The sequence below is a fragment of the Denticeps clupeoides genome, chromosome 3, assembly GCF_900700375.1.
Source record: "Denticeps clupeoides chromosome 3, fDenClu1.1, whole genome shotgun sequence".
NCBI lineage: Eukaryota > Metazoa > Chordata > Actinopteri > Clupeiformes > Denticipitidae > Denticeps > Denticeps clupeoides.
The window spans coordinates 17,413,931-17,437,608 of NC_041709.1; the positions used below are offsets into that span (position 1 = coordinate 17,413,931).

The 23,678-nt window shown below is 40.2% G+C and overlaps 2 protein-coding genes across 2 annotated transcripts; one reads left to right on the forward strand and one right to left on the reverse strand.

Annotated features, from left to right (window-relative positions):
* On the reverse strand, positions 1 to 4,622 carry mrpl45 (mitochondrial ribosomal protein L45). Its single transcript, XM_028971205.1, has 8 exons — positions 3,184 to 4,622; positions 2,890 to 3,070; positions 1,761 to 1,878; positions 1,542 to 1,640; positions 1,289 to 1,337; positions 1,045 to 1,194; positions 508 to 681; positions 1 to 157 (listed from the first exon to the last, which is right to left on the reverse strand). Exons 1-8 carry the CDS (start codon positions 3,244 to 3,246, stop codon positions 59 to 61), a joined length of 933 nt encoding a protein of 310 aa, XP_028827038.1. The 5' UTR covers positions 3,247 to 4,622; the 3' UTR covers positions 1 to 58.
* On the forward strand, positions 4,064 to 23,419 carry npepps (aminopeptidase puromycin sensitive). Its single transcript, XM_028971204.1, has 23 exons — positions 4,064 to 4,433; positions 8,043 to 8,127; positions 8,552 to 8,629; positions 8,936 to 9,057; positions 9,419 to 9,526; positions 9,830 to 10,030; positions 10,871 to 10,967; positions 11,936 to 11,969; positions 12,270 to 12,384; positions 12,509 to 12,673; positions 12,884 to 12,988; positions 13,307 to 13,367; positions 15,325 to 15,434; positions 17,048 to 17,111; positions 17,456 to 17,595; positions 17,752 to 17,886; positions 18,155 to 18,374; positions 18,451 to 18,593; positions 18,937 to 18,993; positions 19,116 to 19,223; positions 19,899 to 20,054; positions 22,017 to 22,064; positions 22,250 to 23,419. Exons 1-23 carry the CDS (start codon positions 4,143 to 4,145, stop codon positions 22,394 to 22,396), a joined length of 2,790 nt encoding a protein of 929 aa, XP_028827037.1. The 5' UTR covers positions 4,064 to 4,142; the 3' UTR covers positions 22,397 to 23,419.
* Positions 23,420 to 23,678: the final 259 nt, after the last annotated feature.

Genomic DNA, 23,678 nt, shown 5'->3' on the forward strand with positions numbered 1-23,678 from the left:
TTTTCATATAATTAAATATTTTATTTAAACAGCATCACATTATAAATGACAGACTTAACTATTTGTGCCACTGAACAGGTTTTGGCTTAGGGACTTCATAGTTGAGGTCCTCAAACTCTTCCTCTGGTTTGAGATTGGGTCCTGGAATCATTACAGTCTAAAAGAAAAAAGAAAGGAAAAAAAGAAAGGGAAAAAAGGGAAATATCACACTGATTTTAAGGAATCTTAAATTCACCACAGAGAGCAACATAGGGCAAAACAGAGACCATACAGGGTAAACAAGAGCTAAAGGTAAGAGCTAAAAGGTATATGTTCCCATATTAAATATCTTTAACTTAACATTTTATTACAATTCTCTACTGACGATTTAGACACCACCATTTGACAGTGGTTTCAATATGGGGGAAAAATAGCTTATGCAAATACCCAAACCATCATGAATATTCTACATGTTTGTAATAATCACACGCAGTTACATGTGAAGAATGGCCCACATGAAAACATTACCTTGACAATGGGATCTTTGGGTGGAGCCCAGGCTGGTACTATTTTGCCATGTAACCTCCAACATCCATAAGGATTGACAAGGTGCCGTTCAAAAACTAGATACTCCAGCACGTCCCGGGGCTCTTCTTCATGGCCAAGCATCAGACGACCAAATCGGTCATAAATGGCCAAAGTCTAAGAAGGGATAAAGTAGAACAGATAAAATCCCAGATGCTGTAAATAAAAAGAAAAGAAAAAAAAAGCCCAGCAGCAAGAATCTACACACAGCAAATATGAAACGAATGAGAGGTTACATGACACCAAAACATATCAGACATGATATTTCACTGTGAAATTTAAGATAAGCATATAGGGTCCGTTTCATGTCGTTCATGAATTAAGCATAGTACTGCATTAAGCGTCAAGTACAACACTGAAGTTCTCTTTTAGTTTAAATGGGAATGGGAAACTGTCCAATAATGCAGTACGTTAGACTAAACATTCTGTAATGAAACAATGCAAAGCTATGAAATTAAAAAAAAGTGATGCAATACCCACCTGTCTAGAGTGCATGCGTAGTGTCACCTGTCCATACAAGTTGCCCTTGGAAACCATGTCAGGGCAACGTGCATGAACAATGCGAGGAGGCTCAACTGACTCCAGAAAGCCCCATCGTAATGTCTTGTAACGATTCCCCCTCACCATTTCCTACACATTACCAGATAGATCTATTAATACCAACAATATCTGCAACACCCTGTCTTAAATTGGAATAACGTGTTGCGTTTAGGTTAAGACTTACTGGGTAACACCTCTCTGTAACCAGGGAATGAAGCCTGTCTTTGTTGAACCTGAAACCAGAAACATTGATTAATAAAGAGCCAAGAAGTACATGTTTTCATCCTAAGCGCAACTGAAGTGTAGCTTGGCTGTAGAAACACAATTTACTTCAATGCAATTTGTGATATGCCATCTCAATCTGCTGAGATTGTGATCTTTCTGAGGTTTCATTTCAAGAGACACATGAGTCTCTGTGGTTTTTTTAGGTCACTTACTGTGTCAGAGCCGCATGAGCTTCAATAAAGATCTCCTGAGCTCGAGCTGCAAAGTCCTTGGTAACGAACTCTGGATCATGTTCCTTTATTTTGCGTATCCTAATGGAAAGTAAGTCAAAACAAAACCAGTCCATTTGACATCCTGATAACACAATAATCATGTGTGTACAATCAACAACTAGATAATTTTATTTATTTATTTATTTTTTTAAATCTTACGCCAGTTGAGAAGCTGCAGTTTGCTTGAGCTGTTCAGTGCGCTGTTTCAGTCCTTCTCTGGACAACGTGGAGAGGCGGGCATCACCCTCAGGTGGAACGTATGGGTCAAAGATGCCAGCTTTCAGTAAGGAAAACAGAAATGGCAGACAGATCACATATATAATTAAAAAAAAAAAAAGATAAACATTCAACTAGGGCTGAACAATTAATTGAATTGTAATCACGATCACAATTTTGGCTGCCAGAATTCATTTAACATGATTGTCGACAATATTTCCATTTAAATTAGCAACCACCAGGGGGCGAACGAAAGCAGAGACTGAGCGGCAACCTCAAATTGAGATGAGATGTGCGGGGCTATGCAAGAAAGTGACTCATTGGGGGTTGAAAAAGTTGGTAACCCTAATAGATATATATATACACCATAGATATGTAGTCACGTTCCTAGATCATTCAATTACGCTTCTCTTGACTGTATGAGCGAAAATGCCAGATTTTTTGCACCTCGTACAGATATAATAACAAACTAACGAAGCAGGAATGGGAGTGTCCAGAGATCTACAACATGACATGATCTGGTGTTTTATGGCTTTTCTGGTGTTTGTGGTGACGGGGACTGAACACAGACCATTTTTCTGCTCATTGTTGCAAATCAAGCCATCCACACAACTCTTGTATTTGAAAACGTCATGTGACCATGTAGAAAATTTACGGGATGCATTGATATTCGTAATCGAATCGTGAGACCAGAGAAGGTTCACACACTCTTAGAAATAACATTATTCATGTTACAGACCTAAACATCTGTCTTCCCACCCCCACCTCTTAAGACACCTGTTCTGACACCCCTGTATATGTCATTGTTCGTTCATTGTCTATAGTTAAAAAATGCAAAATGCCTCCGTTTATGGACCTGTCCTGTACAAAGTTTTTTTTTTCCCCACATAAGCAGGTAAATGGATGTTCATCTTTCATTTTAAATTCGGTCACCTCTTAAGCCAGGAAATGTCGACAGGCTGGTATTTATTGGTCAAAATCTGAAAGCCTTGTTCACTTACTGTTTGCTTAAAATGTGATTTACACGAACCACGCAGTATTTAAATGCTGTAAATGTAAAGGAGTGCGGCACCTGTGCACGAGATGTTGATCTGCCTCTCCATGTACTCCTGCCTCACAACAAACGTCCGCGCCGCCTGCTCCTGCTTCTCGGTCGTCTTACTGGCTGCGGGGGGCATAAAGTAGCGCTTCTTGGTCCGTATCGGGACAACAAGCGGGGCTGCGCGCTGCGCTTCTAGCAGAGCCGCCGTGCGCTGGTGACAGCGGATAAAAATCACTTCCAATGTATGACAGAACATTTTATATATTTTATAAAGGTTAGAAACAGTTAAATATGCTAAATTAAGAGATAAGCAAAGCAACCAACCTTAGAAGCACGTGATGAAACGCGATGAGACAGAAGCAGCGTCCTACAGATGGAAGTCGCCATTTTGAACGGTGTTCGTCTGCTGACTGTTCTTCTCTTGTGTCTTTTTGGCGGAAGCTCACAGGAAAGCGTGCAGTAGCGCCACCTAGTGGGCTGGATTAGGCTTCGTCCACTTGCGCAGCGCCAAACCGCTCCAAATGCTTCAGCGGTTTACTTATAATGTTTGATGCGATAACAGACACCGAAGGCACATCAAAGCCAAATAAAAATATATACGCAAGACATGAGGTTAAAGTAAAATATATAATATCCTGCTTGTCCGGAATGCCTGGATCCATGACCTTTGGCCTACTTCACTTGAACTTGAAATTTAGAGGGTGTGCAAATGAGTTTTTTATTATTTATATTGAACAAGTATCCGCTCTCTGCATCAATGTCGCATTCTTCGGAGCAATAAAAAAACGTGTATAAACATTGCAAACTGACATGCAATCAAATTCGTATTATACCTGAATGGGATAGTTGCAAGTCGGCTGGTATTTATACAGTACGCAGTACAGGAGGGAGGGGAAAACCACACGGAGCACCGAATGACTGCAGTCGGTCCTGTGATTTGGCTGAAAGTTTGCGAACTAGTCAACGGATCACTGGACGAACGTTTGCGTGAGTCGAACCAAAGGTTTACCCACGTGTTCTCCACGAAGCTGCACAAAGTCACAAAGACGCGTCGTTAAACGGCAAAATGACATTTTTTTGCGCTTTCCTTAGAATTTTCGCTTCGCCACAGAACACCGGCAACAGCGAACTACACTACAGAGCGTCAGTTGGCGCCGAGGCTGACGTGGTGACGTCACTTCCCCGCCGCGGCGGCGCGCACGTCGTCACGTCTGGTTGTGTCGGTGGATTTGAAGTGAGAGGGAGGACGGGCAGCTCGCAGCGCCGCTGGGGATTTTTTTTTTATGTTGCTGCTCCTGAGTCGTCGGGTCTCGCCTACGTCCTTCGCGAAGCGCCTCGCCCGCCCCCGAAAGCCGCTTGCGGTCCCGGAGCCCTCGCTGCTTCACCCCGGAACGCAGGTCTTCGGAGCGAAATTCGGCACCGTTTCTGCGAGCGCCAAGAGAACAGGCACCATGCCCGAGAGGAGGCCTTTCGTACGGCTGCCCACTGACGTCTACCCCGTCAACTACGGGCTGTGCTTGAAGCCCGACTTGGTCGACTTCACTTTCGAGGGCAAGCTGGAGGGGAAGGTGGAGGTAAGTGGGACGGAGCGACGCGGGCTGCGCGGCGAGGGGCTCGGTTATGTAATATTATAACGTGGAAATATCTTGTTGGAATCCAGTTGCCCGCCGGCCCCCCTCCGCCTCGCTCTGGAAGTAGCGGCGCGGCCGCCGGACGCTTCACAGCTCCGCCCGTGAATCGCTTTCCGTCTTTTTCGTTTTTTTCTCTTTTTTTTTTTCTTCCCCATAATGAAGTTGTCCGTAAAAAAAAAAAAAAACAACGAGCGCGGCGTCGACTCCTTCGCGCACGGCCCCGTTTGCGCAACGGCTGCTGGGTAAATGTTGACATGGGGTCGGGTGTCGGTGGAGCCCGTTCGGGAGCAGCTGCACCTCCACGCTGCCAGCTGTCTCGCCGGTGACTGACGGAGCCGCGGTGCCTTCCCTCGTTCCTCCTCCTCCTCCTCCTCTTGTTAAAAATAAAACAGAAATAAAGAAGAAAAAGTGCGGCACAGCCCGCGACGGCGGCGAATTATCGTCGCCGTTAGCGTTAGCTCTGATGCTAGCCCACTTGACGAATAAGAGCCGCGGTGCGGCACTCGCTGAGGGACGGGGGGACGACGACGACGACGAGCATTTCCAACTTTGCGAAATACCAATTCGGCGACGTTAGCGCGTCTTGACGTCGCGTTGTTGTCAGGCCTGCACGCCATTCGCTTGTGCTCCGGATAAAAAAAAACTTTACTTTCGGATTTTACAAATGCCAACATTTTGTCGGGAGGTGGTTGTGTTTTTACTTCTGGTTCCCGCACCAGTTGCTGCTTCACCAACATGCCGCTTAGGTAAAGTCCGCCGTGCTTAGACGCTTCTCCTCCTCCCCGTGTAGTTTAATCCCGACCAAAGTAGTGGAATTGCGAGACGTGGACGCATGAAAGACCGCATGGAGCTGCAGGTCGACTTGGCTCTGACGTCCCCCTCCCTGGACAGTGAAGAAGAGGACTTTCTGTAATGTGGAAAGTCTTGTTTTTTTTTGGTCTTTATCATTTAGTCAGTTTTGCGGTGTTGTAATACATGCAAGTCTGATCTCATTTAAAACTCTGAATTTGAATAGGAAACAGTCAAAGTAAAAGTTGATGGCTTGACTGGTAAGGAAGCGGGTTCAAATCGCAAATCAAGTTGCCATGGAGCACAGCACCGTCCCCACACGCTGCTTCCCGGGCGCCTTTCACGGCCGCCCACTGCTCACCAAGGGTGATGTTATCAATATAATATAGAAAATCTCACGAGAATCGACTGTTACTACGACAGAGGTGCAGGATAACGGGGGAATTGTGGGAAGCGTGTTGGAGACTAGTGGCCAGCCCAACCCTGTAGCCAGTTAATGAGCCTGAACCACGCCCAGGTCCCGCCCAGTGTCTTGAGTCCATTTACTTACACACTATAAAGCCAGCTTTAGACTGAACTGCACCCGGTGAAAGCATCGTTCCTAAGTGCAGAAAGTAGGAGCGGTTGTTTAATGCCATCACTGGCACGCGCCGCCGGCGCATCCCTGCGCAAGCTCGCTGCGTGCACGCCTGAAAAAACGCACACTGTGGCCAGAGTTGAATTTGAACTCTACTCGATGTAGTGCGTCGTTGTGGCATTGAAGTGGCCACTCAAACCAAGATGGAGGAGAGCTCGGTTATGGCTATTTAATTCAACCGTATCATGTTATCGCAACGCCACAAGGAAGGTGTGTTTTTATCAGTGACCGTTGCTTATTGTTGGTAGTAATAAATGAAACGGAACTAGCATGTGATCTCTATAGACCTACTTCTCAGTTTATAACTATACCTCTGCTTCAGTTAACAAAGAAATGTTTGTGGTGGAGGTTGCATAGTGTGAAATGCGCCAAAGACCACAAAACAACCTTCAACTTATTCACATTCTTCAATACTCTTGAATGTGATGTAGTTGATTTTGTGACTTTACAGCCATATGATCTCATGTTAACCTGACGCCTGAAGTCTGACCTTGTGGTGGCTGTTACTATATTGTCTTTATTGAATCGATCAATTATAAAGATGTTAATCTGATTATTGAAGTAGTTTGGAGTAGTCACTGCAAATTTACACAATTTTAAAATGGTTAATAGTTAAAAATGTTCATTCGTAATCAAATGTATGTAGGTGCATTACTTTTATATAGTAATTGAAATAGTTACACTACTATTGTACTTTACACGGGGTACACAAATGGCTAAATTATTTATTAATCTTTAGCTTTATTAATCTTTAGCTTATGAGGAAACCTTCCACTAAAATATTATAATATTATGGTTTAATATTGGCTTATTGCAATTTTACACAAGCTCTGATGCAAGAATTAGTCAATGACTAATCATTTACAGTTGTGCCAGTTTGAGATGTTTGGAAAGGTGGTCAGCTAAAAAAGAACCTCAGTATGGCCTTGTATTGTCACGGTCACCTCTCTTGTTGCATCCAAGTCGCGTTGCGCCACGACCCTTCTCGTTTCACTTGAAAAGCTGGGCTGCTTTTGTTTATAAAATACAAAGATGTTGTCATGTGCATGGATTCATATTTGAGATGGTGAAGGTTGGCAGGGAAGGAGCTTTGCTTACATTTTCAGTGCACACTATGTGGGTTTAGCCTGTATTACAGACAGGCCTTCTGCTTCTAGACTAACTTCCAACTCCGTACTTCCTTGTTAATGTTTGTAATGTAATACGTTTGACCTACAAAAACTGTTTTGAAACGATTGCAAAATATTTTTCCTGTTTATTTTGAGCAATAACTTGTTGCCATGTGTGTTATCGCTGTGTTTTCTCTTTTTGTTGTCGATATTGCACAGATGTTTGTTTTTGCACACACGTCACGACCTCTACTTACAGTAACATATAACACAGAGAATGAAATAATTCCATATAACTCAGTAGTGTCGGACTGCTGAGGGGTTTGCGCAAGTTTAAAGTGTAATTGCGTTCTTTCACAATTTATTGTGAGTCTGACATGATGTGCTAATTAATTTGGCTGAATGACTAAAAGATATAAGCTAACGAGATGTGAATAAAATAATAGCTTGTGTTATTTTCTGTCCTGTGTCACAGTGTGTTATTGAAACATCTTGTTTTGCGGTGTTTGTGCAGATTTGAGAACTATTGGTTTGAACCCGTGTCTTGTATCCTTCACAAAATATACAGTAAACAAACATCATCATCAATCTGAATGTTTGGTTCTAGAATGAATTTTGTGTATTACTAACAGAGGTAATGCATTTTTATACCCAAATTCCATCAGTTGATCAGTCTGTCATGTGCTCTATTAGTTTTTGTTATTAATCTGCATTTCAAAGGATCTGCAGTAAAATGGTTTGTTTTTGTCTTAATCGTGTAATAAGTTATGGGTAGCAGCTCCTGCGGATTTGCTGGTTCCAGTGAGCGAAGATTAATTGCGTGAGCCTGTGCCGTACTGGGGGCAGCTGCCGTTTGACAGTACGGCGGGTTATCACAGGATGTGGCCAGCGACGTATCAGCAAAATCTGGACGTGGATCGCGGTTATCCAGTGAAGGGCTGCTGATTCTGCCGACTGTTTACTGAGGCTCAGTTGGCTCCCCGCTTCTCCTTCATTCTCGTCTGCTCTTATTTGCAGGTTACACAAGGAACAAATCAGATAGTGATGAACTGTGCTGACATCGACATCATCACGGCGTCTTTTGTACCTGAAGGAGGGGATGGTAAGTACAGAAATTACTGATGTTTTGGGGTTAGCAGAATCCTATGAGAAATAAACTTTGTTCAAAAAGGACTAATTTCAAGTGAATTTTGCACGAATCAAGCATTTATCCTACTCAAAAAAAGTATTCCAGATAAGATTTGTTCCCACATCCTCTTGTTTTAATGAAATAGTTTTGCCTCAGTTTTTGCCTCATTTTACTGTAGACTCTTGTACTTTTTTGTTCACGTCAGCAACTCTATTCCAAGTTGAAACCTTACGGTTAGAAATATTATCTTACAGTATGATACTGTGTAATAAGCATTAATTTGTTTTTGGTGGGTTATTTAGAAAGTGTCATAATGTAACAATAGGATTTGTTATAAATCTCTGCGACATAACATGTGCTCCTGTCGTAACATACATGGCTATTATTTTCCTTCCAGAAATAAACGCTACAGGATTCAACTATCAGAATGAGGATGAAAAAGTCACGTTGTCATTTCCCAGTGTTCTTCAGAATGGTATATCTGAGACCTTTCATATGTCAAGTACTGGAGTATTGTTTTTTTATGAGCCTAGCAACAGTATCCATAAAAACAACACTCTTGTAATTAGTTGTTATTGATTTGCTTTAGTGACTGCTAAAAGTAGACTGCTCTCTGTATTTGAATTTATTTAGCAGTATTTGTGAAATTAACCAGCACTTGCTTGACCATGTTACCTATGTATTTGTTCAGGTGTTGTGTTGTTGTATCATATTAAACACGTGTTAACAACCTGTGCGCCTCATGGTACCGGTTTTTCTGTTCTTACCATGACTTATTCAGGATCAGGTACGTTGAAGATAGATTTTGTTGGCGAGCTGAACGACAAAATGAAAGGCTTCTACAGAAGTAAATATGCAACTCCATCGGGAGAAATACGCTATGCTGCTGTCACACAGTTTGAGGTAATCTGCACATCCTCCCTATCCAACTCCAATCCTCCACCAATCATCATAATGCAAATCATACAGTCATATGGTACTGCAGTGCACCCACATGCCTGTGGTTTGTGGTTTCACCCAATTTCTCCATTTTAGACTGGCAGTATTGCTAAGAAATGTTCAATCTTAGTTGATGTTGAATCTGTTCATGTTGCCCAAAGAACATTTATGATTCATTGCAGTTGTTGCAGCTCTAGCCGATTTAATGTGCTTTGAAAACCAATATTTTTTTCAAGTCATTTGGTAAGGATTGCTGGAGTGCAGGCTGATGGCCATCCGGAATAATGTCTTCTTTCTAATGCACTCTCAATTTCTGTACCTTTAGGCCACGGATGCCCGTCGGGCCTTCCCTTGCTGGGATGAGCCAGCCATCAAAGCCACCTTCGACATCACTTTGATCGTTCCTAAGGACCGAGTAGCCTTGTCAAACATGGTATGTATGACAATGGGATGAATAAATCCAAACCGTTGCCCTCACAATTTGCTGCCTGATTTCTCTTTCTATTCACACACACCCCTCTCCAAGTACTTACGTAACACTGGGCATTGTGTGTCCTGCAGCTGATTCAACCCAGATGTCTCTCATCTTTAAATTAACCTTCTAATGTCATGATGTTACTTGCTTGAAGGCGAACCCAAGCTAGCAGTGAGAGTGGCTCTGTAGTGAAACACTTGGAAGAAATGTGAAAAGGATTGTGATTTTTTTTTTTTTTTTTGTCCCCTTACTCTACTGTAGAATGTCATTGATAGAAAGCCATATCCAGAAGATGACAGCCTCGTCGAGGTGAAGTTTGCCACTACGCCCATCATGTCCACGTATCTAGTAGCGTTTGTCATCGGAGAGTATGACTTTGTGGAGAGCCAGTCATCAGATGGAGTGATGGTGCGGGTTTACACACCAGTTGGGAAGGCAGAGCAAGGGAAATTTGCACTCGAGGTTGGCCATGTTTTATTACTACGGTTGCATGTCTGATACATGGCACAGAGTCTGCTCCCATTTAAACATTGATAAGAATGCAATTGGGTTCCTGAAATAATTGTAAATGGATGGGTTGCATTCCTCTCCAAGGTACAGATAACTAGCAGGCCGTACTTCCTTTTCTGTCTGTATTTAATTATGCTAATTCATACATATTTGACATTATTGATCACCCATTAGTTACATCATGTAACATAATGTTTAGAGCTTGAACTCACATATGCTAAGCAGGCTAAAAGGTTAAAGCGTAAACAGAAATACATTTTAATAATGCCTTTTCAATGCAATTTCATATAATCACAATACATTTAATCTGTTAATTACAGCTAGGCCTTTACTTAAAATCGGCTAATCCTGAGTCTTGTTGCATCAGGACTTTAAAGGGTTAATGGAATTTCGTAATAGCCGTTCAACACAGGAAATCTAGTAAACCTTTTGTGCATCAGTCACTAATGACTTGAAAAGATGCTGATGGGTTCATTACTTCATTGTAGTTGCTTCATTGCTTCTGTCATTGATCTTGGTCAGTGGTTGCTGACTCTGCATCATGTGCTACTGCCGTAGACCTCAGTGTCCATGTAAAATATGTTTTTGTTTTGTTTTAATTGGACACAATTTCCAGAGATAATGTGCATATGTCTAATTATATTAGCGAATATAATATCTGTCCTCTTACATTATTAAAGCGTAAAAGGGAAGAATGCCAGTATATGTTCATAATGTTTAGTCCCTTTTAAGATGTAAATATTAAGAAACAACATGCATGTAAATCTCTAAAATATCTTTCTTTTTTTACAGGTTGCAGCAAAGACCTTACCCTTCTACAAAGAGTACTTCAATGTACCGTACCCATTGCCTAAAATTGACCTGATAGCTATTGCTGACTTTGCTGCTGGTCAGTTTTTTTCTTTTTTATTAATCATCATATTACACCAATCAGCCACAACCTTACCTGTAGTTCTTCCTTTTGCAAACCTGACTCATTATGGAATGGAACCTCTGAAGATGTTCTGTGGAATTAGATTGGATCTGTAGGAGCAGATCCTATAAGTAAACACCTTGATTTGTCATGTTCCTCAAATTTCCAGTGTGACTGTGCATTATCCAGGCTAGCCCTCACGCTAGCCTGGATCTCCAGGAAAAAAAGACTGTCTGGAAAAAAAAACAGAGTCAATGAAGTGCAGCAAGCTTCTTTGTTGTGGTGCGGTGGGTGCAGCACACTTTGTGTGCTTGGACATTAAATACAAAATTAATTAGCATAGGTACATACTACAAGGGGAATTCCCCCAATATTTCAAACAATTGATTTGTTCCAAACCGTAAGCCCATCCCATGTTGGGTTGGCTACCAATATTTTAAAGATGCGACCAGCTGATGTTACCGCCGAGGCCCTTACTGCTCATTCGTAAAAGGAGAAAATCTTACCCTAAAGAAGAAATACCTGTGTTGTGTGCTTATGATTATCATAGATTGATTTCTTCTTGCAAATGCTCTTGCATTCACTAAGATTAATAATCTTAGTCACTGTTATCCTTTTAATTTGGAATAAACCTCAAAAACCTCAAACTGACAATTGTGCAGTCCTACAAGTATACAAAAGGAGATGCTCTGACCCAGTTGTAATTTATCAAAGTGGCCTATGAGATCAACTTCGAGAAATCACTTATAATTTGTTTCCCATCCTGTGTTCCATTGCAATAATAGAATCAGTGCTTTTAATTTGATCTCTGTGTTATTAGTGTTGCGTCTGATTGGTATATATTATATAAACTATATTGTATTTTCTATATTGTGCTTATTATATAATACTTATAATAACAATGCTCTGCGTGTTTTTCTAATGTTTATGGAATATCTTCTTAGGTGCCATGGAAAACTGGGGCCTTGTTACTTACAGGTAGGAAGCTTGCTGAGAGTCTATTGTGATCAAAATCCTGTTGGAATGTGCATTAAACTTTGTAAAACATGATATGAATTAATCTTTTATGGAATTAAACTAAAGTGTGACTAGCTTGTGTCCATTGTGTGGAAGTGTTTTTTTTTTTTTTTGGTTTGTTTATAATTGCTGACTACTGTTTTTTTTTTTTTTTTTTTTTTTTCCCTCCCCTCTCCCTTTAGAGGAACCCAGGGTGTCGGTGTATTACATTGACCTCTATTGTATGACTTGAACCTTGAATTTTGACCTCTTGTCCTATAGGGAGACTGCTCTGCTGATTGACCCAAAGAATTCGTGTTCATCCTCGCGTCAGTGGGTGGCACTGGTGGTGGGGCACGAGCTGGCACATCAGTGGTTTGGCAACCTGGTCACCATGGTGAGGTTCAAACCCAGGGTTGCTGAAAAAATATCGTATTTAAATTTTTTTTTGTTATGTGAAATATTCTTAGATCATCTCACTGATTCAATTTGACTTTTTATTATAATTTTTTATTTGATAGGAATGGTGGACCCATTTGTGGCTTAATGAGGGCTTTGCATCATGGATTGAGTATCTGTGTGTGGACCACTGCTTCCCCGAATACGACATCTGGACGCAATTTGTGTCTGCAGACTACACCCGTGCATTGGATCTAGATGCACTAGACAACAGTCACCCTATTGAGGTAAAATTAGCATTTTCCCTATCAGTTTTGTTTTCCAGCATGGATAAATTTATATAAAAATGTCCGTATGTGTGTTTGCAATGTGCAAATGTCTTTTGACCTGTGTAATGAAAGTGTACAGAAAAAGAACAGTAATGCAAAAGCCTCAGGATAGTAATTATGGAGCTACACAGGATCATTGTTTCCTCCTGGTGTTTTCTGCTCATTCAGGTGAATGTGGGACACCCCTCAGAAGTAGACGAAATCTTTGATGCCATATCCTACAGCAAAGGAGCATCTGTTATACGAATGCTACACAACTACATTGGAGATGAGGTCAGGAAAGGGCAAAATGACCCTTTGTCATTTGTGGGTTCAACTTTTTTGTGTCATATACACTATATTTTTATGGTTTAAGTAACCCCTGTTCTTCAAACATTTTATTATACCAATCACCAGCAAGATTGGTGCTTTGCTCCTTCAAAGCTAACTTTCTTAAAAGTTAATCTCCATTGCAGAACTTTGGTGCCCCTCCCACACATGTGATTTATTATGAGTCATGCTCACACTGTGGAAGAACCTATCTAAATGTTATAACAATAGAATTCCTCCATGTTTGTTGAAACAATGTTTATGGGTTTTGGCCTTTTTTAGGATTTTCGAAAAGGAATGCACTCATACCTGTTGAAGTTTCAACATAAAAATGCATCTACAGGTGAGACAGATATTGTTGTTGCTTGTCTGCATGTTCATTTAACTGTATTGAGGATTATTTTGTTTGTTTGCTAACAGTGATGTGATGTGACCTGACTTTATTGGGTGGTTGTAGGTGCTCAGATCCCTTAATCTGCCCCATGGTGATACCCACCCCTGTAGGGTTTGGTCACGTGCATAGGGTTCAAGGACAAACTGAATTTTAAGCTCTGGAGGTTAATGTATATGTATTATGTACAATCTTACTCTGTGTATTAGTGACTTCTGTTATTTCACGTATTTATTGCACATGGTTGTTCAGATGAAATTTGAGATAGTTTGTGATATCCTGTGTGCATATATTGGCAATAGGTTTTGCTTGTAAAATAATGGCTGTCTAACTAAAAGCCCATGCCTGTGTTCTAGACAAAGAGAAAAATCTTAACAAGAGATCAATATTATAGAATATCTCTCTTAAACCATTATTGCAATTAACCCTGCACCAAAATTTGCACAAACTCTGCACACTGTATTGTGGCCTTTCCTTACCTGCAAAGTGAAAGTGAAAAAGTGAAGTGATTGTCATTGTGAAACACTGGGAAACACATTGTGACTCAACAAAATGTGTCCTCTGCTTTTAACAATCACCCTTTGTGAGCAGTGGGCAGCCGTAACAGGCGCCCGGGGAGCAGTGTGTGGGGGACGGGGCTTTGCTCAGTAGCACCTTGGTGGATCGGGATTTGAACCAGCAACCTTCTGATTACCGCTAGGCCACCACTTCAATATTCATTCATGTGCTCCCACTTCGTTCAATAATGTTACAAAACTGTTACGATAATGTTACAAAGTCTTCACATCACCGAAGAATTTGAAGACTGAAAACATTTACAAAAATATTATTGAATACTATATTTTGTCCACCTTTCGCTGATTGATGTTAGTGAATTTTCAGACAGATGACCTTGCCGGTGTTTTTGTCATAGTCTGTGTTTTGAGAGTCTGTATTTAAAAAAAAAAACAAAAAACAAAAAAACAAAACAGTGAACATCAGAATTTATTAGTAGCTTAAGTCATCATGTGAAAAGGAATGATACACAATTGGTAATTCCTGGAATGTTGAATCCACAACTAAATGCAGCATACCAACACTAATGTCTCCTCCCTTCTATTGGTGTGTGTCTGCTGTATTGCCTCAGGTCCTGAACAGCTTGTAACCATCAGAGGATGAATAAAAAATTATACCAGGAAAATCTACAGAAGGAAGTTATGGTGTCTCTGATCCAAAGCTTCTGGTTGGGTTTTAAATTGAAAGTGACACCAGTGCCAAAGTGAAAGCCAGGTGTTGGCGATAATATGGGTTGAGAACACTTGTATAGAGGAATGGGACAAAAGGCTATGAAGATTTGTCAATACTGGTCATTGGGGAATGGGACTCATATGATGACTGGTTTTAAATGCTTTAGGAGTAATACAACACTTTCTTCACAGATCAGGCTCTGAATTAAAAGAATAATGCAAATAAAACATTTCTGTCATGCATTACTTTATATTTTGCAGAGCTTTGTGTCTGTGATATAATTTATAGCAGCTTTACGTTTTTTTTTCCAATCTTACCTAGCAATAATTAGATGACTGCAATAATGTTCTTAACAGTGATCAAAATTATTTGCTTTTGCACCAGAACATAATCCTTTCTAAAGAGAAGGGCTACTTATCTTAGACTAGTGACATTAATATATTATGGAGTGCTTTTATTATTCATCCTGTTAAATAGGCAACATCTGTGCTGTCATTTCAATCGCCTGGAAAGGAAAGACTAGGAATTTTGTTCTGAATGGGGTGAATAGCATTCTGACATTTATACCTCCAGTGTGTTTGTGTGAACTGAATGTTACATAAGGAGAAGCTGTATACTTTTGCCTTTTGGTGAAGCAAGAAACCTAATATGAGTTAGTCATTTTTCTCTACTCCTGTTTCAGAGGACCTTTGGGAGTGTCTGGAACAGGCTAGTGGGAAGCCCATAGCTGCAGTGATGAATTCGTGGACCAAACAGATGGGTTTCCCCATCATTGTAGTGGATCAGGATCAGGTAAAGTCACCATTTTCTTCATTTGAACCGCTTGCATCCAAGAACCCACAAAGCTCTACAATCCACTTTAATGGCAAATTAATCAGGGAGAAAGAAAAGCTAGGAAAATGTTTAAAGAAAGCATTTTATATTACATAGTTCCAACATCTCTGAAGAAGGGCCAGTAAATATTAGACCATGGCGACATCTAAACTGGCGTAGTTGGAAATATCAGTGGCATTTTCCTCCAAAGTATCTGGACCGAACGGAACCTATATGAAAACAGAATTGTCAAAGTACACTTTTACCAAAATGTTCTCTGGTAGCTTCAAGTATGAGCTACACAACCTAATCATAATTAGCAACATTGCACAACTGGCAGCCCTGTAACAGGCCCTGAGCGTCAGGTTGAACTGATCACTTACAGATGTTCCCTTGAATGGCCATTTCTTCTTGTCAGGAGAAAGAGCCATTGTGAGCAGGAAACATTGCTGCCTTGTTGAATTGTCCTTGTTTGCCTTTCAGATTATTTGAGTGGCATCTGGAGGAGGACAAAACGTATGCAGAGATGACACTGCAGTTTACAAGCTTTTTTGTGTTTTTATTTATTTTGATGTTTCCTTAGTTTGCAGTTGACCATTTTCTCACAGCCACTTTTTGTCTGACGTAATACACAGAGAGGGAAACCTTGATCACTCTAGGCCTATATGATAATGCTAAAGACATGAATGGTACCGCTATTTTTTTTGTGACGTCTGGGGCACTGCCTGATCCATATAACATTGGCATTTTAAGACAAATAAATTTTCCACATAAGTGAAAATGAACTCCAGAAGTCAGCCTCTGCTCTAGCGTCTCTGCTATGATTGGTGAACCTCATGTGAGACTGTGCTTATTGGTTCAACGTGCAATAAGGTTGTAGTGATTTGGGCAAAATTGCAGGGTTGGTTGAATTAAGTTTTGATATAGAATTACTACATAGGGAATTGTTATTTTGACAATTCAAATGAAAATGTGCATCATGGCATACAAGGCAAAGGGTAGAAATGTGTAGTGGGACAGCTGTTTGAATATAAAGTCAACTTCAGTTTTTTTTTTTGTTTTTTTTTACCAATTTTTAATCCATTGAAACAGATTTGGAACAAGTCAGGAGTTTTGTCCCCCTGCTCATTTTCATAAAGGCTTTATTGACTCTCTTCAAGGTTTCCCACCCTTAGCCATGCCAGAGGAAAATGGTCAATGCTACTTTGAGAGGAACCCCCTCATTTGTATGTCATTAATGTGCACTTTGTTTAGCAGACAAGAAATATTTGTGACAAATATAAGCCTCTTTCTTACATTATTTACTGTGTCTTTCTGGTATAATTTATTTTAGGAATTGAGCATTTCTCTATAAACTTTCAGGTGTGTTTTTTCATTTTGTATCACGACCATACATCAATAATAAATGGCATATGAAAAAGATTCTATTATGAAGCCCATATTAAACCTGAAATGCTCTGAATTATATTCTGGAATTGCAAAATAATCAGATTTTTTTTTTTTATAGGCTAGCATTATTCTATGTACAAATGACTATGCTCAACATACACAACTCCTTTATGTTGTCTCATAAGTTCATCTTTACATTTCAGCAAGGAAATGATCGAGTATTGAAGATATCTCAGCAGAAGTTTTGTGCAAGTGGACCACATGATGGTGAGAGAATATCTGTTTACTTGCTGCCCTTCAGTCTAGTCTGGTAGTAGCCTTTTGGGTAACAGCTATGAACCAGATGACTGCAAAGTCGCAGGATCAAACCCCACTTACTACTATTGTATTCCTGATCAAGACACTTAACCCTGAGTGTCTCCAGGGGGGACTGTCCCTGTAACTACTCAATGTAAACCGCTCTGAATAAGGGCGTCTGATAAATGCTTTAAATGCATATGCCATAAATTCCGCATATTAAAAGAATGTTACTTTTGTAATGTGACAGCCTTCAGCATGAATGTAATTTGATGATTCAGGAGTTAAAATATCTGCCATTCGTGTGGTTTCAGGTGAGGACTGTCCCAGCTGGATGGTCCCTATTAGTATCTGTACGAGTGAAGACCCTTCCTGCACTAAGTTGAAGGTTCTGCTAGACAAGCCTGAAGCCACAGTCGTTGTCCCCAGCACCGGCCCTGACCAGTGGATTAAGGTAGTAATGGCACACTCTCTTTAGCACTTATGTGGTCTTGTGTTGCACCATGATCATCTATCAGTGTTGTCTCGTTTTACTATGTACTGTAGATAGTTTAAATTAGAATAAAAACTTTGAACTACCTTTGTTGATGTTTATGCCATACCATTACAGCTCAATCCTGGTACAGTTGGTTTCTACCGCATCCAGTACAGCTCAGGCATGCTGGAGTGCCTGCTGCCGGGCATCCGTGACCTTACCCTGCTTCCTGTAGACCGACTGGGCCTCCAGAATGATCTTTTCTCCTTGGTGAGTCCTCTTCTTTTCTCTTCTTTTTTTTATGGTAATGCAAATAGCAAGATTGAGGGTTGTCATTAAGGGTTGGTTTATGTGTCCTGTATGTTTTTTCTGATTATTATTTAGTTTAGTTTTCTCTTTAATGAGACATCAACCCTGGGACAAATTTGATTGAAAATTGTTCATTTTCTGAACAATGGCTTAGAATGGATGGTCTGTAAAATAATGAATCTGTGAAAGTGGGGATATGTGAGAGTCGTAATCTCTCCTGTTCCTCTAGTCTCGAGCTGGAATGATTAGCACAGTGGAAGTGCTGAAGGTCATGGAAGCTTTTGTTAACGAGCCCAACTACACAGTGTGGAGCGATCTCAGCTGCAACCTAGGCGTGCTTTCTTCACTACTCTCCCACACCGATTACTATGAGGAGCTCCAGGAGTTCATCCGTGACCTCTTCACGCCCATTGGCATCAAGCTGGGCTGGGACAGCAAGCAGGGTGAAGGTGAGTCTCAACAGATTTCATGATTTTCCTGAGAGCAAAGGATTGCAGCTATTTCCTTGTATTTTCTTATTCCCAGGACATTTGGATGCTTTGCTACGAGGCTTGGTATTAGGAAAGCTGGGGAAGGCAGGACACAAGCCCACCCTGGAGGAGGCCAGGCGGAGGTTTAAGGAGCATGTGGAAGGCAAACAGATTCTGTCTGCAGACCTCAGAAGCCCAGTAAGCTTTGCCTATGCAAACACATATGTAGGTAAAAGTATGCAGGCATGTGACAAAAGCTTCCTCCAGGTACTTTGGGTTCCTCCGGCCATCCAAAGGCATGTACGACACAAGTGCATCTGAAAATGTACTTGAAAATAATCTAAATGCACATGCAAATAATGCGTTACCTGAATCTACCCTGAAACTAGAATGAATTTTGCATTGGCTTGATAAATCAGACCCACACAGGAAGCAAACAAAATGCAAAGTAAACAGTTGTGTTAATTTATTTTAACCTGTTAAATCTTTACAGATTAATTTTGACAGCCCTAACAATAACCTGTTTTGTATATAATTGTAGGTATATCTGACTGTGCTAAAACATGGAGACAGTACAACGCTGGAAACAATGTTTAAGGTAATTTTTTGCATTATATATATTACACACACACACACACACACACACACACATACATATACATATATAAATATATAATTGCACAAATTTGTATGTACTTCTTTCCCTTTCCCCTTCATAAGCTTCATAAGCAAGCAGACATGCAGGAGGAGAAGAACCGTATTGAGCGGGTGCTGGGTGCCATCTCTTCACCTGATCTTATCCAGAGAGTCCTCACATTCTCCCTCTCAGTATGTCAGAGTTTGTCCGCTGAACATTAAATCTCACTGTTGCTTTGTGCATGTCTGTGTAAAACCAATCTCACCTAGACATTATGAATAATGTCTAGGTCTGAGTAACATTATGAAGAATGAATAATGTCTAGTTGACTGAGCACTTTCACAGCAAAACATGTTGCTTTTTTGCAGTGCTGTTGGCTACAGTTTCCAAGTACCAAGCCTGCAGTGTGGTCACTGCAGAAATCATGATTTATCATCTCATATTAAAACGGGGTTAATTGCTGGTAGCCTGAAAACCCCACATATTTTATACTATTCATATTGTAATATTGTACATGTAGATAATTACACTAGAAAGTAGTGGTGTTAAAATAATTTTTCCTTAGTAATAGGATTTTTTTTTGTTTTTTTTATATAGAGAACTAAACTGCAATGTGTTTAGTATTGCAGTGATGTTAATGTGGGCAGTGCATCTATATCGTCTCCCTTAGAAGCTAATGGAAATCTTTATCACAGTAATATCACAGTAACACTTGCATGCAATGGCTTAAACACACGCCTTTTCTGGTATGTCACACTCTGAAGTTTGGACCATTTCCAGTGGTTGCTGTACATTGTATTTGAATAATATTCTTCTAAGTAACCCCTCCATTCTGAAATACCTATTTGTGAACTGTTATCCAATAGGATGAAGTGCGCCCCCAAGATACAGTGTCTGTGATTGGGGGTGTGGCTGGCAGCAGCAAACAAGGGCGGAAAGCAGCATGGAAGTTCGTCAAAGACAACTGGGAGGAGCTACACAATCGCTATCAGGGGGGATTCCTCATATCACGACTCATAAAGGTTGGGGCCTGTATCTGTTTTCTGTCTGTGTCTGTATAACCTTAAATAATAGCAAAAAGTAGTTCAGTGAATGTCTGGGATTTTGGTGAGTAGTTAATTATTGGTCAATGTTTGCAGCTTTCACCATGACTTAATTACAGATTAATCCATTGATTCTAAGCCTGCATGCTTTACACAAATATTGAGACATCAAAGTCCTGAGAGCAGAGGATGTATAACTGCATGTGTTCTACCGCTCACTAAATGTTTAGTGTTGTTACATGTCATAGCATGTTCACACATTTCAGAACTCCAGTATGCTGTGCACACAACACAGCATACTAGAATATTGAGGAGTTCTTAACAGCAAGATAGTGGGTGTTAAGCCCGTTTGTCTTGTTTCACTTGTCCTTTTTACACAGAATTAAGGGACCAAACTCAGCTGCAAGTACAATCAGGTCAAGGCTCCACGTGGCATCTGTTGAATCCAGTTTATGTAGAGCAGGAAGGTGGGGCAGGCACAGGTGCAGTTAGGCAGGGTGGGAATACAGTGCAGTTCTGACAAACGCCGGCGGCTCTGAGCAACAACATTTGAGTGTGACAAATATACTCACTGCTCACAAACAGTTAGGGATTTTCGGGTGGATATTTTGTTCCATAAATGTAAGTTCTCACTACAGTCATATTATATCATGAAAGTAGGTTGTTTAAGTAGACTCATGCAGTGGTGATTTCCACATCAACAATTAATTGAAACAAAAGCCAACTAAACTGGTTGAGTATACCACATATCTTAAATGTGACTGGAGTTCATCATGTGGTTACGTAGGGCTTTGTTCAAAATGAAGCTGTCATCAGTCTATTCTAATATGACTATTCACCTTTGTTGACTAAATGAGACTAGATGATATTTCTTTTTTTTTTCTTTTTTATTTGTTCATTCGTGTTATTACATCACGGTTTATGTTTCCTGGATCTCTCATTCAGTCAAACAGATTATGTCACTTCTGCAGTACGCAATCGCGGCATTAATTAGACTTGTGATGGTTTAGCAGAAGCGATCTTTGGACTCACTTCCTTTACAATGAAGTGAAAAAGAAAACAGAATGTGTGGTCAAAATCAGAGCATCTTCCGTGTCTGGTATGGATTTAGTGTGTTCTATAAAGTAAAAATATAATAATAAAATATCTTGTTTTAATTTGACTAAAAGAAAAAAATAGTCTTTGTCAGTTCAAGTACCTAGTAGAACAATGTTGACTGCATTAAATGGCATTGCTAAAAATAGAAGTAAAATTAAGACTAAATTATTAATGGATAATTCTGACTAAAAATGACTAAATTACATACTTTCAGTCAACTGAAACTTGACTAGACTAAAATGAGTGTGGATGTGACTAAGACTAATAATAACTAAAATGACAGCTTGACACACAGACTAGACTAGACTAAAACTAGAATTAAAACATGGTGACACTCCGTGACCACATCTGAGAACATCCTGTCTGAACCCTTGCAATTGCAAGGTACTGTTGATCAGTTGAGAAGTGTTGTCTTGGTCTCGTGATGTCAAAATGTGAACAGCATGATATGGCGAACTGTTTAAGTACCAGTTCTGATTGAACACTGATTGGATCAAACGCCTGTGAATTTTGCTGTTAAGCTCCTTGTTCTGAGAACAGCAGGTTGTGTAAGAAGTACTGAAACATTGAACAGTTGGACATGTCCATTCAAAGGTTTAGGGAAGGGCACATTAAGCCAACCTGTAGATGTTATAAATATATAAGCAAGCCATTTTCTGGAATCCATGGCTGTGGTGGTCATGATTTTAGATAAAAGTGCAAAACAAATATTGCCCACCCCTCCGATTTAATTGTCCCATATTTTCTGTATGTCTTGCTAAATGCTAAATATTGATCATAAACTATGTTAACTACCACAGTAATCGTAATTTTTAGTATTTAAATCATTTCTTCTTCCCTCAGTTGTCTCTGGATGGATTTGCAGTTGATAAAATGGCTGCTGAAGTCAAGGTGAGAGATGATATTCTTATGAATAAAAACAAACAGCACATAAACATCAAATAGAATATCCCATAAATTAACACCATAAAGTGGATCTCCTTTTTCATTGCTGCTTTTCAGAAATAGAGCTAAGTGAACATTTTGAAACTTAACACCCTCGAACCTCCATTGCGTTGCTTTTGTCTGGTTTTCAGAGTTTCTTTGAGACCCACCACGCGCCGGCTGCTGAGAGAACCGTGCAGCAGTGCTGCGAGAACATTCTCCTCAATGCTGCCTGGCTCAAGCGTGACGTTGAAGACATCCATCAGTACCTTCTGCAACGCAAGGCACCCCCCGTCTGACTTCTCGATTGGCTACCGTACTCCCAAACCCCCCACTCCTCCCACTGACGTCACCTCAACACAGCCCACTCCACTCACTTGCCCAGCCAGTCACCTCCCCACAGAGCAGTCAGCTATCACTGAACCTGTCCCAGCCCATTGCTAAGGGAGAGGCTAGCCCAACAACCTGGGCTTTATTTCTCTGAACTGCTAAAGAATTTTAGAGTATTAATGATTATAATAACAATGCAACCATCGTCCAAGGATTTACATTTAGTGTATTAAAAATGTACAAGATATACCAAAATGATTTGAGTAGCTAGTCCTATTCTGCTTATAGGAGACATACATTAAGATTGCAAACAAGGCCTGTATCTGGGGACTGATACTTAAAGCGCTAATGCATGAACACACTCACACTCCTGAACTTCTGTTCATTCTCAACTCTCTCTGTCACACACACACACTCACAGATACTTGTGTACACACTGGCATTTCATGCAATCCATGCATATACACTTAACTTACACATGTGAAATGTGAATTGCTTTTTTTTCTTTCTTTTCTTTTTTTTTTTTTTTAAGGATAAAGACCTTCAACCCAACAATCCCCCTGAAAAAAACTTCTTTTAAAACCTGTATTTCCTCTGCTGGGTTGAAGCTGAGAAGTGCAATCTCTTTGGAGGCTGTCTAGTTTGGGGTGGTGTTTGAGCAGCATAATTACTTGTAACGGTTATAATGAGCTGAGCAGCACTAGCATGGTACTCTGTATATTGTGTAATGCAAGCATCGTTTTCCAGGAATCATTTGCTCAAATCTTTGAATAGAGATGTACACGGCCTCCCCTTATCAGTACCGCATTTCAGACAGCACAAACCCCTAAAACCTGTCCCTGGTGTCTGCTATACAGTGTTTCCTATGCCACTGGGGGGGCAGTACTCAAGAAAATGTGGATTGGAACATCTTTTGTCTGCCAGGATAAAATATTAGAAAGTTTGAAATATGATATCTATATAAATATATACACAGTGATTTTAAAGCATAATTGTTTGAAAGAAATGTTGGTAAAATGTTTGGCATCTAGGGTTCCCGCATTAATTTAGAGTCTGAGATGCTCCAGAAATGGTTCTCTCTGAATGTTGAAATGATTTTACACTGATTTTACATCTTGTAATTGGAGGCCTTAACCTTGGTTGTCATTTGCAATAATTATTCAGTTACGATGGAAACAGTTTTCAGCAAGAAGTAAACACAGGTTCTCATGAAATTAACTTTTTTTTTTTTTTTTTTTTTTTTCTTTCTTT

Coding starts and splice junctions, on each gene's coding strand:
- mrpl45 (XM_028971205.1), bottom strand. CDS start 3,246: ATGGCGACTTCCATCTGTAGGACGCTGCTTCTGTCTCATCGCGTTTCA. Junction 1,641..1,760: donor ACTGCAGCTTCTCAACTGGC/GTAAGATTTAAA, acceptor ACTTTCCATTAG/GATACGCAAAATAAAGGAAC. Junction 1,338..1,541: donor GCTCATGCGGCTCTGACACA/GTAAGTGACCTA, acceptor TTCTGGTTTCAG/GTTCAACAAAGACAGGCTTC.
- npepps (XM_028971204.1), top strand. CDS start 4,143: ATGTTGCTGCTCCTGAGTCGTCGGGTCTCGCCTACGTCCTTCGCGAAG. Junction 13,368..15,324: donor ACATAAAAATGCATCTACAG/GTGAGACAGATA, acceptor CTCCTGTTTCAG/AGGACCTTTGGGAGTGTCTG. Junction 22,065..22,249: donor AAATGGCTGCTGAAGTCAAG/GTGAGAGATGAT, acceptor TCTGGTTTTCAG/AGTTTCTTTGAGACCCACCA.